The sequence below is a fragment of the Lepidothrix coronata genome, unplaced genomic scaffold, assembly GCF_001604755.1.
Source record: "Lepidothrix coronata isolate B3197 unplaced genomic scaffold, Lepidothrix_coronata-1.0 Scaffold85, whole genome shotgun sequence".
NCBI lineage: Eukaryota > Metazoa > Chordata > Aves > Passeriformes > Pipridae > Lepidothrix > Lepidothrix coronata.
In genome coordinates, this window is record NW_016690265.1 from 206,695 (window position 1) to 221,857 (window position 15,163).

Below are 15,163 nucleotides of genomic sequence, written 5' to 3' on the forward strand. Positions count from 1 at the left end.
AGGGGAGGCTTCACTGACATTTACTTTATGAATGCTAGTAAAATGCTTAGAGAAGCATGAGTGACCAGATTAGTGTCTATCAATAGAGCAACCAAATAGCTTCTTACACAAGCCTCAGAACTGACTGGGCTATTGGCTATACTGGTGTCCTTATGCATCCAAAGATAACCCCAGGTCTATGGAGAGAACACACATGTAAGGCTGAAGACATTCCAACATTATACACGTGGTATTTCAGCTGGTAGCCCCAAGCATCTTAACTTCCTTGTGTCTTTACCAGTTTTCCCAGAATAAGGAGTTGTTGATTTGGCTGCCTTTTCACACCTCAGATTGTTTTAAGAAAATCTTGGTTGGGAAAACAGAGCTAAACTTCTAAAGGATGTGTTTTATTCCTAGAAAAATTTGAGCTATGCCAGCATTCAAGTTTGTGTTTAACTCTGAAGCAATTTGGCATCTAGTTTTGTCAGGGCTATAATACTGTGTTGTCCAACCTGTCCAAGCCAAAGGTTCACTGTTCTGATGCATAGGACTCCAGTGACTCCTCTTAGAAAACCAGTTGGAGACTCAGCTGTGCCCTGGATGGATTTCTACTGAATCACACCTGCAAACTGTTCTCCAGCACAGCCACGATGTGCCTTCCTGCACAGTGCAATGGGGTCTTTCCTTCCAATTAAATCCAGAAGATCTATGTGAAGAGTGGTAACAAAGGGTCCTCAAAGTGATGGAAGCAACACAGCACCTCCTTCAAGAACTTGCACTCTCTTCCTTGCAGGATTGTACCTGTGTAAAATGTGAGTTACATTGTTATCTCCTAATCCTTATTCCGTTGTTAGTAGAGGAAAGGCAATACATCCATAAAGCTGAAGCAACGTATAACAATGTTGTGTATTGTCAAAACTCTTTGTTAAAGCTCTATCACTGAAATCACTGTAGAAATGAGGAAGAGAACTTCATTTTTGGCTCCCAGATTCAGTGTCCTATTTTCCCATGGGAAGAACTCTCACACCTCTAAAGTGCAGAGAATTTCCTCTGCAGCTGATGGGAAACAAATGTCCCTGAGTAATTCACAATGTCCTTTTTCTGATGCCACTGCATGAAAATGAGAATGTCAGCTCAGAAATGCGACTCCACATATTCTTTATCCTACTTGGATATTTGTTGCTCATATAAGCAGTATGACAAAATTTTAAAAAATATTTTAAAATCTTTTCCCCTGCTCTCTGCAGGCCAGCCCAGGGATGGGGACAGACCAGGATACACCGTGGATTATACAGGAATGAACATAACCAGAATCAGCTCCTGGTTTACAAACAAATATTTTTTCTTGTTTTGGTCCCAGAAGGGTGAGCACCCCGTTTCTCTTGCAGGTACAAATCCTGAGGTACAAATCCCTGGTGAGAAGGAGAGGAAATGCAGTGAGCTTTGTATCATCAGCTTCTCAAATTTTTGCTGGGGGTAAAACAGCCTTTGAAGGGAGACAAATCAATTGACTTTACATCTGGGCTGATTGATGACGGCAGCTCACCATTCCCAAAGTTGGAATCTGCATGCTGAGGCTGCCAGGGAGTGTTGAATCCTCCCAGCCCTCTCCTGCCTTAGGACATCATGCTGCTGGCTCAGACAGAAGCTACTGGCTACTCATATAGGATCCCCTGTGCTAGGGGATTACTGCCTTCAAACATCAAACATGCTCCTGGCTTTGCTGGAGCAGCATAAAAGGAAGAGAGGAGGTGAAGTTGAGGACGCAACCCGCCAGTCCAGGTTGAACTGCAGGGCTGGCAGTGAGGAAAAAAATAATATTTCTGCTGCTAAACAAATTTGGTCTGGAATCAGTGAGGAACTAACCGGAGCCAACCCGGCTTTCTCTACACTCATCTTAGAAAACCTGTGCAGATAATTCAGAAATTTGATTTCTTCCCCAGCACTTGCCTGGCTGTTACAGAGATCTTGCTTCTTTATTATTATTATTATTATTATTATTATTATTATTATACATTTTTTTGGGGGGTACTGTTTCTAGTGTGGATTTGCAGAGACCCCCAGAGCATCCTCTGCTCCCCTCTGGGTTTTGTTGTTTCTTGTTCTGGCAGAGACAAACATCCATGTGCAGATTTTAGTGAGGGCATTATTTTCTCTTTGATTTAGCATGACCAGGAGTTATTCCATTATACCCAGACTTGTCTATTTACTCTTTAAAGCATGTTCCTTTTATTTACTCCTCCAGAGCTGCCTGTTTAATCCAATCTCTTTTCCACTGAATTACACTAGCACAATAACATGGGCCAAACAGGTTCAGCCTGGGTCAGGGGTGGCAGAGTAAGGGGCTCTATTCTTGCCAGATAATAACTTTAGTATTAAAAAAATTAGTATTTACTGAGACTGGTGAGATTTATGGCTAAAAAGGGAGTTTCTAGTCCCAGTATTTGTAATGGTTTTGAAGAACCTATCCCTGTAAAAAAGGAGCAAATGACCTGAAAATGAGAGTGGAGTCCAGCTCGTTTTTGCAGGAAGCCTGAGGTTTGACCAAAGCTTTGGCAAACAAGCAATGCCTGGTCAGACAGATGTGGGGCCTTGTGGAGAAGGCAGGCTCCACATTCCCACCAAAGCTCCACACCCAAACCCTGGGATGACATTTCTCTGTTTGAACTCACAGTCATGTATAACATGGATAAATGCACCTGGGTGAGCAGACCCTGGAGTTCAGAGCCAGCACTGCTGTGGGGGCTGCACCTTTTGTATCCCAGCATCTCTCTTCCCTCTGGCTTTGGGTTACAAGCCATGTGACAGCTGAGGATACCCTCTTATGTATTTATGGTACCTTTCTGCTCTTTTACTATTGCATTACATCTGCCTTGCCATGCAAGATTTTTATGTTCTTCATTATTCTTTTTGAGTAGCAGATTTTTTTTTGTTCCTCATTATTAACGCTGTACCTTAATAGCTCTCTTAAGAAAACAGACACCTGCACTTTACAGAAACATGAGAAGATAAGTTCTCTGGCCCGTGGAGGTTAAGTTCTTATTTATTTCTATCATACGTGATTTACTATCCAGCCATTTTTCTCGTGAGATACGGTGTCACCTTCTAGCTGCCCTGTATATATCTGCTGCTCACCAGGACACCAGCCAGCCTACTCTGCTCCTGTTATTTTGGAAACCTGGAGCTGTGAGTTTCATGAAGGCTGGGTTAAGTAAGCAACAGATTTATCTTTGTCGAAAGATAAAAGTGTTTGGCAGCAAATGTTGGCAGGTCCTTGCATATTTCCAGGGCTCCTTAGCATGCTCTCTGCTGTTCCCTTCACTGGGGATGGCTAAAGGGGCAGCTGCCCAACCCCAGGGGCTGTCTTGCAGTGCCCTAGCCTGAGCAGACCTGGTGTGGTTAATATTGAACACTCCCCGTGCCTGGGGAGGGTGGGACAGGCGTTCCACCATGTAGTCTCTGGTGGGTCATATCATGGTGGATTTTGTATCCATCTTCCTTGAGCTGTGGGCAAGCTGGCAGCGCTCCTCAGGTCCACCGAGATTTGTCCCTGTGATGTGAGTGTCCTCCCTCCCCCCAGATTTGCCCTGCACCTGCAGGATAAGCCCATGGGCGCAGCACCAGGACAAGGAGAGTCTGATGAGCATTTGAGCAGCTGAAGGGCTGAGAAGTCCTCACAGAGCTCAAGGGATGCCTCTCTGAAGATGCCTCCCTCATTGCAGCCCTCATGCCCTGTGCCATGGTTTCCCCCATGGGCAGCTCATGCCCTGCGAGGAATAATGCCAAGGCTGAGCCGTTGTGGTGTTGCAGTTGCATGGGCTGAGAGCCATCCACAAGCCAGCACCCTGCCCTCAGCATTTGCTTCAGGAATAATGCATCTCTAAGAGGAATGTCCTACAGTGAAAGCATCGAGGAGATGGTGCATATTCCCTGAAAACCCTATTGCTGTACCAGAGCTGCCTGACCTGGCTGGATCTGCACTTCAGGGAATCAAGGAGACTTTCTCAGGCAAACCCAGGGCAAAATCAAGCTCCTGCCAGTCCAGGCAGGATGGAGCAAGATACTCACTGGGGAGAGGGCAACACAGCTCTCCCGCCCCATTTCTCAGCAAGCATCCCATTCCAGCCTCTCCTATTGTTTCTATTTGCATACAGATAGAGATTTCCTATGAGGATCGTTTCCGTATGGTTTTTACGCATGAGAGTAAACAAGACATAGCTGTCGACTATATAGTTACCATATTTTTGGTGATGTTCCCATCCAGAAAATGCAGCTGCATTATATTCCTGATAAAGTGGAACTAAAGTTTGGCTTCAGCAAGAAATGTTAATAAATGAAAGACATTTCAAACAACACTGATTGAGGCAAAGTGTCAGTCCCTCTTTCCCCCCTCCCCTCCTCTCCAAGGGCTTTATCTTTATTTTTTCGCAGAGTTGCAAAAACTCTGACGCCTGACCTGGAAATCAGCAAATTTCTGCTCCTGGTTACACTTGTATGAATCTGAAATGGCTTTATTGGTTTCAGGGGGTTTGTCTGGGCCAGCACCCCGGTCACTGAGAGCAGGGGCTGTGCTGCTGCTTTATTACAGGTTTGTCCTTCAGATAATTTGGTTTCTCTTTGTTATCAAGGTCCAGCCAGAAAGGGGAAGGTTGTGCTCATACCACCTAAACTTAGTCAGTGCCCCTGACATGATGCATGTGGCTCTTGCCTAATCTCCTATTGCTGACAATTAAAACACAAACATATAGTCATATTTTTGGATGAAACTGTACAAACATTTCAAAACAGTTTATGCATGCAGATTTGTATGTTATCAGAGAGCACCACACATGCACATGGAATTTATGGAAAATGCTGAGAGATTTGAAAGGAAATAGTTGGGGAAGTTGTCTTATTTTTTTGAACATAAATCCCGAAACAGTTTCCTTTAACATTCCTCACTTCTGTCCAGCAATTAATACTTGACATTTCTGTTTTTCACTCTGTTGATCTTGGGCATTTACTTTTTTTCGTTATTTATCGCAACTCTCCTTTCATGTTTGCTACATCTATTTGCTAAACACAGCATCAATGTGTACAGACAAACTTCCTTGCGCAGGATGATGATGTGACGGAGCAGTGAGAGGAGATTTAGGTCTCCGAAATGGTGGTCTCCTCCTGAGATGAGACATTTAGATTCAAAGGTCTTTAGATTCAGAGTCTTCAGCTCAGCCTACCTGTACTGAATAGTGGCTGCACGTATGAGTCTGTTGGCTTGATCAGGTTTTTTTTCTCACTTAGAATGATTCCAATGGCTCCAGTGGGATTATTCTTGTACTAGCCAGATGTAAAAGGAAAGCAAAATCAAATCTTTCATACATCAGTGTCAGACCGACTCCAAGAAACCAGTGTTGAGTGATATAAAGGATAAGGGGCCTGAGGAAGGATGTGTTTATGGAGAACATTTGGAAACTTTAACTACTTGTAGTTTGAGCAACCGCTGAGTTAGGGAACTGCCTGCAAATATTTAAGAGTGGAAAAAAGTAGGGAGTGATGCAAAGGGATATGAAAAAGAGGAATGAGATACAATTAAAGAATGCAAGAATATAGCTCTTTTAACCAAATGACAACCTATTCTTCCATAATCTTTTTGTACTTTATTCCATATTCCTAATCTGAACAGCTGAGCACCTTCCAGGAGTGTAGAAATGGTGCCCTGAGTGTCAGATTAGGTTTATTCCTGTGATAGCAGTCACAGTGGTGCAGTTATTGGGTAGCAAGGAAGCAGATTTTGTTGGGAGATGTAGTATCTTAGGTCTACTGAGAAAAGTCAGGCAAAAAGCAGGTGAGATCTGACCCTTGTGGATCCAAAACCTTTTCTGTGTTCTTCTGTCTGGATTGCTTGATCTAAACCCCTTCCTTGTTCCTACCTTTCCTGCAAGGAAGGAGAATTTTGTGTGGATTGTAGTGTTTTATTATACTACAACCTTCTTATACACACTTTTGGAGCAGAGAAGGCTGTTTGAAGCTGTCACCCAGGGAATACTGGTCTGTACTTCCTGGTGCTGATTTGGGATGCCCTGTTTCTCCTGTGTAAGCAAACTTCCCCTTGGAGAGAAGCGTTCAGCTTAGCCTGGAGTGAGGAGTTTTCTTCTGCTGTCATCCATCTTGGAAACACGAACTAAGCTGCTGAGTAGTGTGTCCTAGTCACGGAGACCTTGAAATTCATTTGGCAGCCCCTGGGAAGGCAGCGTGAGGGACTCGCGCTGCCAACAGGACGCATCCTCCTGGGCTGGGATGGGCTGGGCTTGGCTGGCTGGCATTCCCTGAGCACTGCCTGGGCCCTGATCAGAGCTGTCACGTTTCCCCAGTGCCAGAGAGCGCTGACACAGCGTGCCTAACCTGGCCAAGACAGATAGGGTCTCCCGGCCAACTGGGGATGGTGGAAATGATTTCCTGCAGATGCCATCATGTGCAAATTTAGCAACAGTGAGAAATCCAAGCACATTCTCCAGGCACAGTGTGCTGGGCCGCATGTGTGACCAGTCCTTGGTGAAAGGGCTGAGAACTCTCTCCTGGTGGTACTTCAGACCAAGACAGAGACCACAAGGTACCAGAGGGATCACTTGTGCCTGTAAAAACCTTGAACGTCATGTTGCAAGGGCCATGGGAAATTGGGACCTCACAGCATTCTGCACAGGACCCAAGGATTGGATTATAGGACATTTAAACCTGTTACCATCCTTTCTTCTCTGTTGAACAATGGCATTTGTGTTTCATATATAAAAGTGAACTGTATGTGTATGAGGAATCTGTTTCTTTGCAACACTGCTTAGAGCAAAGCATATTCTGAGGTAATAAATGTATATGTGGGGAGAAGAGATGGCATCTTTTTATTAAGAAGAAAATACAGATTTCAGGACTGTATCACCCTGTTTGATCTTTCCATCTTCCTGTACATCCCCTCTGAATATTACCTAAGGTTATAGCTGAGTCTCAGTTACCACGTATAGGGAATATAGTGATTCCACTCTCACAAAACACTGCTTTCTCTGAAAAACACCATTTCGGTTTCAACTGTAGACCCAAACAGAGCACAGTGACTCTGCTGTTGTGCAAATGGAAAAATGTCTGTTGTGCTCCTTGTCTGCCCAGCTGTGACATTTTATGTGCTGTCTTGTCACATGCCAAATACTTTATCAGAACTGATCTACCCAGGGAAACCTGCTCTCTGCCACATCAATCACGTTACTTATCTTTCCCTGCATCTGGAGCAATCCCCTTTTCCAGGCATCCCTAGATGAATGCTCAGGTTGACACCACGTGGTTGCTCTGCCCTGGGTAACCAGAGGAGGGCTGCAAAAACAGGGTGGCAGGTGGAAGGAATGTGCTAATCCTGGCCATGCCCTTCCATCACCTTCACGTGCTCCGTCAGCTGCACGGAGCCACCCAGTCCTGCACACCCTCCGCCCTGGTGGCATGTCCTTGTGGATCTGTGCCATGGGACCTCGTGCTCCTGCAAGGCACTGTTGCCAACCCAGGTCGCTTGGATGACCAGAGCTCCACTGGGGTGCTGGGTGTGATGGGAAATTCAACCGCATGGCTGCCACCGACAGTTTGAAAAAAATCACTGGAAGAGGTTAGGAATTACAGTCTGGAGGTGTTGTGTCTCCCAGGTTATCTGTAGAGGGGAAAAAAAGGCAAAACAATTAAGATGGAAGGGAGAAAACGGGGGGAAATGGAGTTCTGTGATGATGGAGGTGAGCAGTTCCTGGGAGAAAAGAGGTAAGAAAGCTGGAAAAAGTCCAATTTGTGGTTTTGGAGACATGAGAAAAGTCGTTCTGGGGATGGATGTTCACTAGACCATCACAACTATGTGAAATCTGAAAAGTCATGCTCTGGAAATGGGGCTTTGGGGACAACTGGGATACAAATGGACTGTTAGGCTGCTTCTCAGGCCATGTGGAGACATGTATTTCGTTGCTTAGCATTCGTTTTTGTTTGTCAGCTCCAGAAAGCTGTTTTCCCACAGCCTTGTCTCAGGATCGTGGGGTGCAGGAGCAAACTGGGGCTGTTGACTTTCAGACTACTCAATCATCCTGCAAATTACAGCCAGCCCAGAAAAAACACAGCTCTGCATGTTTCCTTATTTAGGTAGAAGTGTTGGGAAAACAGCATGAGATTTTGTTTCTGATAAAGTAGGAGCTGTTTCGGGAATATTAATTATTTTTCTTGTATCAGTGTTTTACATTTATTCATCCACTGCAGCATTGGGAATGAGATGGATGAAGTCTACAGAATCGTTTCAGACTTTCTGTCAGGCACTCTAGCCTATGAAAAAAAATTAAAAGAAATTGTGCTGACATTTTGGAGTCAGTAGGGTTTATTTTCTGGTTATTTTAGCCTGGGGTATGGAAGCTGTGGGCTCCATTCCCTGCCCCATGTAATCTTTTTGCAACATCACTTGGAGTCAGGTTCTCAAAAAGTTTCTGAATGCCTGAAGACAGAGGTTTAGGGACATCTGAAGGTGTTCAGTCACCTGAGTAATTTTGACCATTTTGTGTACCACTTCTGTAATCCTCCATCTCCGAGAAATTCACACTGGTGAAAGGCTGCAGAAAAGATTTTGCTGCTTTATAGTTGTATTAGGAGGAGAAAGAGTCTGGGAGATGTTGGAGCCTACAAAGGCACATGTGATTTGTGATCCTCACAAAGGAAGTGAGGATGTAAGGAGTGGATCCATCAGAAGGTTTTTATCTGCTGTGTCCAACCTGAGCTGGATGCTCAGTGCTGGTCTTGGGCACAGCCTGGGTTGGAAGAAGGTCTCTTCTTCTTGACCGAAGCTGATTCAGGTCCAGAGAGAGTTCACCCAAGTCTCTAGACAGTCTGAGACAAGACAGTGATGGTGTGCCTGGGAATTAAACCTCGATCTTGGTGCATGGCTCAGAAAAACAAGATGAGGAGTAGGAGCTCAGTCAGGTCCCTCTAACCTGGTGAAAAACCTGCCTGTGAGCTGGTGTCCCACATCTGAGCCATAACTTTAGACTTTGGTCTGCAGGGGAACAAAGGTCGTGGAGATAGTTTTAGGACTGGGTTACCTGTGTGGTGATGTCCTTGGGACAAAGACCTTGAATCCTTTGTGGTGAAATAGCAGGGAAATGTTACAAAGAGGTGTTTCACACATCATCCCCCAAGATGTAGCGTGGAGTTGGGCTCTCATTCTGGTGCAAGTTGGGGTGATTTTATCAGAAGGCATGGCATGAACATGACCACATAGGCTAAGTCCTGAAGGTTTCCCTCAGTCAACACTGTCTTTGAAGTCAATGAGGCTGAAGTTATTGCCTGATAGGAGGAGTAGTCCGTCTGGGATTTCTCAGCTGAATTAACTTTAATGATAAAAATGTTGATATAAATATGCAAAATATAAAAACAGTATTGTCAGCCACTTTGTTTCTGGCTTGGGGGGTTTATGTGTTTAGTCTTAGATGTTTTTTCGTATTGATTTTGTGTATCAAGATTTAATGCTATCAGGAACCACTGAGTAAAAATATTTAGTAATAACAATAATAGTTGAGGGTGTGATTTGATAATCCTAACAAAATAGATAAGATGGATGTTCAAATTACTTCTTGGCTTGGGTTTAGGGGTTGTCCTGGTGCCTATCACATTCAATTAGTATTGAGACAGCTCCATTTTCAAGGAGGTCTTCATGCTGGAGCATATCAAGTAAGAGATCTAAGAAACAATAACATCAACAGTAACGATGTTTCTCTCAATACACAAAATGTTTAGCTATTGAGGCCACTTTTTCTCTTGTGGTTTGTTTAGTCTGTTTAGTGAATTCTGCCAGGTTGGTTTTGATCCTGTGCGAGAGTGATTTGTTGTAAGAGCGGATGCATCAGCCGAGCCCTGTTTGAAAGTAAATAATAAATAATTGTAACAGTTAATATAAGAAACTGACATCTCCACAGTTTATTTTCTTGTTGGCTTAGTTTAGTTCAGGCCAGTTTCTTTCTGGCATCATTTGCATCCAAGCCGAGAGATCAAAACTGCGCAGCCGCCCCCCCCAGCTCTCCCTCGCTGCCTTCGCGGTGGGTTCCCACGGCCGGGGCTCTCTCCTGGCCGTGGGGAGAGGGGTGCTTTGTCAGGGACGGGTTCTGGGGTGCGGGGGGGGGGTGCGGTGGGGTTGGAGGTCTCCACCGCCGCTGGGCTCACGGGGGCTCCAGGGTGTGCGGGGAGGGGGATGCTCTGGGGCACAGAGAGGCAGCGGGGTGGCACAGCATCGCAGGGGCTCCCAGAGCCCGGAGGGGTGGCGGTGGTGGGGTGCGGAGCGCTGCGGGGCTCCGCTGCAGAGGGGGTTGCGGGGCGCACCCCCCCCACTCCCGGCGCTCAAGGAGCCGCCGGTGCCGCCTCGGCCGCTCCCGCAAAGGGTTAAGGGGAGCGGGGCCGGCGGAGGGCGGGGGCTGCCGGGGGCTCCCGGGGATTGGTGCGAAGTTTGGAGCGGGGCGGCCCCGCGCCGCCCTCCGCGGCGGCTCGGCCCCCACCGCCACAAAGCCCTGCAGGGAAAGTTGCTTTATCGCCGGTTTCTCTCGCCCCGGTTCTCCCCCCCCCCGTCCCTTCCCCTCCCCTTCCCCAGCCCCTTACCCCTCCTCCCCTCGTTCCTTAAACGGGATTCCGGCTGGGCGAGCCGCAGGACGGCATCACCGGGCATCCCGCGGCGGGGAGCCCCGGCGGCTCTGGCAGGTCCCCGCTGTCCCTCCCCGCACACACACACTCTCAGCCCAGCCCGGAAAGCAGGAAAAAAAAAAATTACAAGATTTCCCCCCTTTTCCCCGAGCTCCTCGCTCCGTGACTCTCGAGTGGAAAAAAACGCCCCCGGGGCGAAGGGCGGCGGGAGGGGGGGGTGTCGGTAGAAAGCCGGTGAAGGGGCAGAGCCGCTCCGTGGGGAGGGCAGCCCCAGGCAGCCCCCGCCCGCCCGGGGAGGGGGGGATGAGGTAGAGGCCGGCGGCGGAGCGCCCGCCGGGCGCCGTGGCCGCGGAGGGCATGAGGCGGCGAGCGGCGGGGATGGGCTCCAGCACCAGAGCGCGGTGTTAGAGCCCCGGCAGCACCCGAGGTAAGTGCCCCCCGCGCCGACGCCCCCGCCCGGGACACCCCGCGGGGTCCCGGGAGATACTAACGCACAGCTGGGAGCCGCCGAGGGCTGGGGGGGCAGCACCAGGTGGCATCGCGCCGGGTGTCCCCCCCACCCCGTGTGTCCCTCCCTCCCTCTCGACCCCAGTTCCCGGCTGCGAATATCCCGTTAGCGGCCGCCGCGGGGCTGAACCGCGCTGCGCCCCCGGGGCTGCCCCGGGGGAGCCCCCCCGCGCCCCGCTCCCCGTGCCCCGGTCCCCCCCGGAAAAACGGGGAAGCGAAGGGCGAAGCCGCCGTGTTTGCTTTGCTGGATGCTGTACGCGGGCTGTTGTGTGTCCTGGGGGCACGGGGTGTTTAAACCGGGGAGTTTTACAAGGGTGAGGAATCCAGACAGTGTTTAGAGAGTGAGAGTTTTAGGAGGAGAACAGGGTGTAATTAATGTAAACCTGATCTACACCGGGTGTGCGTATCACAGGGAAGGCATCTTCAAGAATCTGAGTAATTAAGCGTGGTTTTGCTTTGGGAAGCACCTCTGGAGCCCACGGAAACAAGTGGGGCTGGGGGGGGGGCGGGTGCGAAGAAGAGGAAAGGAGGAATCAGTGCTGTGCAGAGAAGTCTCGGAGTGGAGGAAGGCGCGTACCCATAGCGGAGCCTGGCTGAGGGGCACTGGAGCAGCAACACAAAGTTTTCTGGGCTGCTGATGGGAGAGGTAACATTCCTCCTCTCCCTTCTTCAAGTTCCTCCACAAATTGTTAACCCGAAATCTTGTTTTATGGCCACTTGCTAGTGTTTTGTTTGCCTTCCAGACTGGTTCTGTACAGGATACGAAAGAATTATGCATTAACTGTAAACTTAGAGGAGCTTACTGACCTCAGTGGGTTCTTGATTTATATCAGGCTAGAGCAGAGAGGAGGGCAAAGTTTTACTCGCTGAGCACCAAGGAATGAATTACAAGTACGTTGCACTTTCATTTGCTGTTTCTGCTCGCAAGTCTTCGCAACAGGATTTGAAACTCTGCAAAGTTGAGGGTTGTTTGGGGTTTCCCCCCCAGTAATTATTTTGCTCTCCTTTTCCCTGCCTCCAGGTCTGAGAGGACAGTAGCCTGTACGATACGGTGGGATCTGGTTTTCAAAATGGAATTGCAGCTCGCGCTCCTTTTCGCAGGGATAATTGCATTTTCGGACTCGGCGAGAGGTAAGGAGACCGCGCTGGGTGCAAACACTTCGTGACTCACACCCTTCCCTCTGCTCAGCTGGGCTCCTGCTCTGCAAACGGTGCCCTCAGAGGGACCCTGTAGGGGAGTTGCTGTCGGCACAGGCTTGTTACTTATCTGCTCAGGGGTTCAGGCTCGTGCCCACGGGTGGTGCCTCCTCACCTGCGTGGTTTCGGGGCCATCCTTTTGGATGGAGCGCGGTCACTCCGGCTTTTGCTCAGGTCTCTGAGGTGCAGGTGAACTTTCAGGGGCTTTTGTTGTGCCTGTGTAAAAGTACACAGACAATTTTGAAGAAAAGCATCTGCATTCCTCTGTGGATCAGAAATACCTCTCCCCTCCTGTAATCCCTCCAGCCCCTGCCCCATGTATTCCCACTTACAAACTAAACAAACACATCCATTAACTTGCTTGGTGACAGACAAATGACAGTTCCCAACAGCGAGAGCGTATTTTAACGCTGAGGCTCCAGCAGTTGATCAGATTTCAATAAACAGGTTTCCTTACCAGAGGCAAATTGAAATACATTGACCTGGGAGTGATGGGGGTAGGAAAAAAGAAGTGTCTTTATGGGAAGGTGCTTTGAGCAAAGCTCTGGGGTCAGAGTGCAAGGAACGCTGTCTTTTCCTCCACTCTCGCCTGTGTTGTACCTTGGTGAGTGCTGTCCTTGGAAAGCCTGAATGGGAATTTATGCTTTCAGCTTCCCCACCTCTGCTCACAATGTAAGGGGCTGCATTGTTCCAGAAAAATGGGGGTATGACTTTAGGATGCAGATTGCTTCAGCTGCAATTCCCAACAGTATCAGAGTTTCATGAACTGTTGTAAGACCTTTAAATCACCCAGCGTGATGAAGTTGTGAATTAAAAGGTTTAAACTTGTCCTTCACTTGGGCTGTAACTCACCAAAAATAAACCTTGAGGGTAGGGTGGGAAAGAAGAGGGGGAACGTTACTCTGAAAACCCAAGGTTTGGTTAGTGCGCTGTGCTTTTTTTTTTTCTTCTTGGCATTGGCTCCCAAGCAAATATTTTATGGAGGCAAAAGCACTATAAAATGATTTGGCTGGAAGCTGGATGAAAAAGAAAACAGTATATAGGCTGTAAGTTCTGCAAGTCTGAGTTCCCGGCAAGGTTTACAATGGAGACTCAGTTTAAGTTGTAGGCGATGGGCAGCAGCGTATGAATTGAGATGACCTCATGGATGTATATTATTGCAATGGACCTGAGAAGTTGGTGGAGTTCCGGAAAAGATCTGAAGTGGGCAGGAGAAGACAAAAAGATTTTTGTCTCTGTTGTGAGCTGAGTGTCGGCTGCTTTACTGGGTGACCCTGTTTAAATTTGGTTTGCACTTGTCTTGCTCGTACTTTTGTTGCCCCTGGAAAGTGAAGTGCTGTGGGCTGTTGTCGTGTGAAGAAGTGACAGAAAATTAACCGTGGTAATTTCAGGCCATCATAATTTTTCCTGTGGGAAGGTCTTTTTAATAAAACTTTGATAGGATCATATTGGTAATTGGGTTATTTGAACCCTTTTTGGAGCTGGAAAAATCCATCCTGTAAGTGTATGGAGAGATGGTTCTGGTTGTTTAAAATTATCTAGAAACAGAGTTTAAAAACCAGGGCCAAACCCATGAAAAATGTCATTCGTTCATGTGCTGATTTCAAGATTTACTGCTGTAAAAATATAGACAATATCCTGACATTTAAATCCTGCTTTGGACGTCCTTAAGGTTGAGAACGTTTTTGATATTGGAAGATGTAGATGGAAGATCAAATTTGTATATGAGCGGAGATGAGGCACTCTCCAGAACTTTGAAACATTATTTTGTCCTGACAAATATCTCCAATTATTAGTCATTTACATTGGGATAATTTCAGATTCTTTGAAAAATGTGCCAGACTGTTAACGTGCCTGGAGATTTTTTCTGAACATCTCATACAACGGGTTTGGCCACTGGAGATGCGTAAGTGTTACCTGTTTCAGTCACTCAGGTTTTATAGACAGTTCCTCAGCCAAATCTCAGCCTGAGGTCATGAGGCTCTTCTCTGGAGGAAGAAGGGCTCTTTGTTTTGGCCAAACAGCATTTAATATCTGTATCCTGATTGCAAATTAGACGTGTGTGGCCCAAAGTGTGCCAACACCTCCTGATCCGAGGCACTGGAAGTTAAATAGGTGCTCGCTGGCTTGTGATCAAGTGAGGGAAGCGGCTGAGGAGGCTCTCTGGGAAAGTGGTGGTCCTTCTTTTCTACTCATATTAGGCAAAAGTAGGTTATGCTAGAGTTAGGATGTTAATTTGGAGCCGACTGATGTCGTGCCCGTGCTTGGGGAAGGGCTGTGCCATAGTGCATCTGCACAAGGGGGCAGAGTTAAGTTGCCCACGCGCTCCGGCTTTGATATTTCCTGACAGTTGAATACTCAGCTGCAATCTTGCATTAAATGTTACGTTGTATTATTTTTAAATCTTTATTTAGGTGATGCCTTTTAAGGCAAAGGGCCCCACAGGGATGACTGATTGGGCTAATGCGGCAATTATTTTTTTCCACCTCCACGAGCAAAAGGAGGCGTTTTTCCAGGTTCAGATCTCTGCCTACTGGCTCTGTCCCTTCTTGTGACCCAATGTGTCTCATCCCTGAGGTAGAAGACACTGCAAAAAAGGAGGATATCTTAGCAAACCAAGATAAGAAAGCTCTTAATAGAGCGACAATACCTTTGAAGTATCCAGGCTAAGCAGAGGGCAGGTCTGATTTTAGAGGTCCAAGTGCAGAACTGGCTGTATTTGGAGGGATGAAGGATGGGCTAACTCTGTATAAGTTTGAACCAATGCTTTTGGGGTCAAAACTTAAAGAATCTGATTACGGGCTTGTCTACACCT

At 47.4% G+C, this 15,163-nt stretch overlaps 1 protein-coding gene across 2 annotated transcripts in view; it reads left to right on the forward strand.

The window, feature by feature from the left end:
* The first annotated feature begins 10,557 nt into the window (after positions 1-10,557).
* Positions 10,558-15,163, forward strand: part of FGFRL1 (fibroblast growth factor receptor-like 1) — a 173,465-nt gene continuing 168,859 nt past the window's right edge. The window contains exons 1-2 of one of the 2 annotated variants that reach the window (XM_017820767.1): positions 10,558-11,071; positions 12,173-12,282. In XM_017820767.1, coding sequence (XP_017676256.1) covers positions 12,222-12,282 — 61 coding nt within the window. In that variant the 5' untranslated portion in view covers positions 10,558-11,071; positions 12,173-12,221. Of the gene's footprint in view, positions 11,072-11,686; positions 11,798-12,172; positions 12,283-15,163 lie in introns of those variants that run through there. The other variant, XM_017820768.1, reaches the window with a different exon arrangement.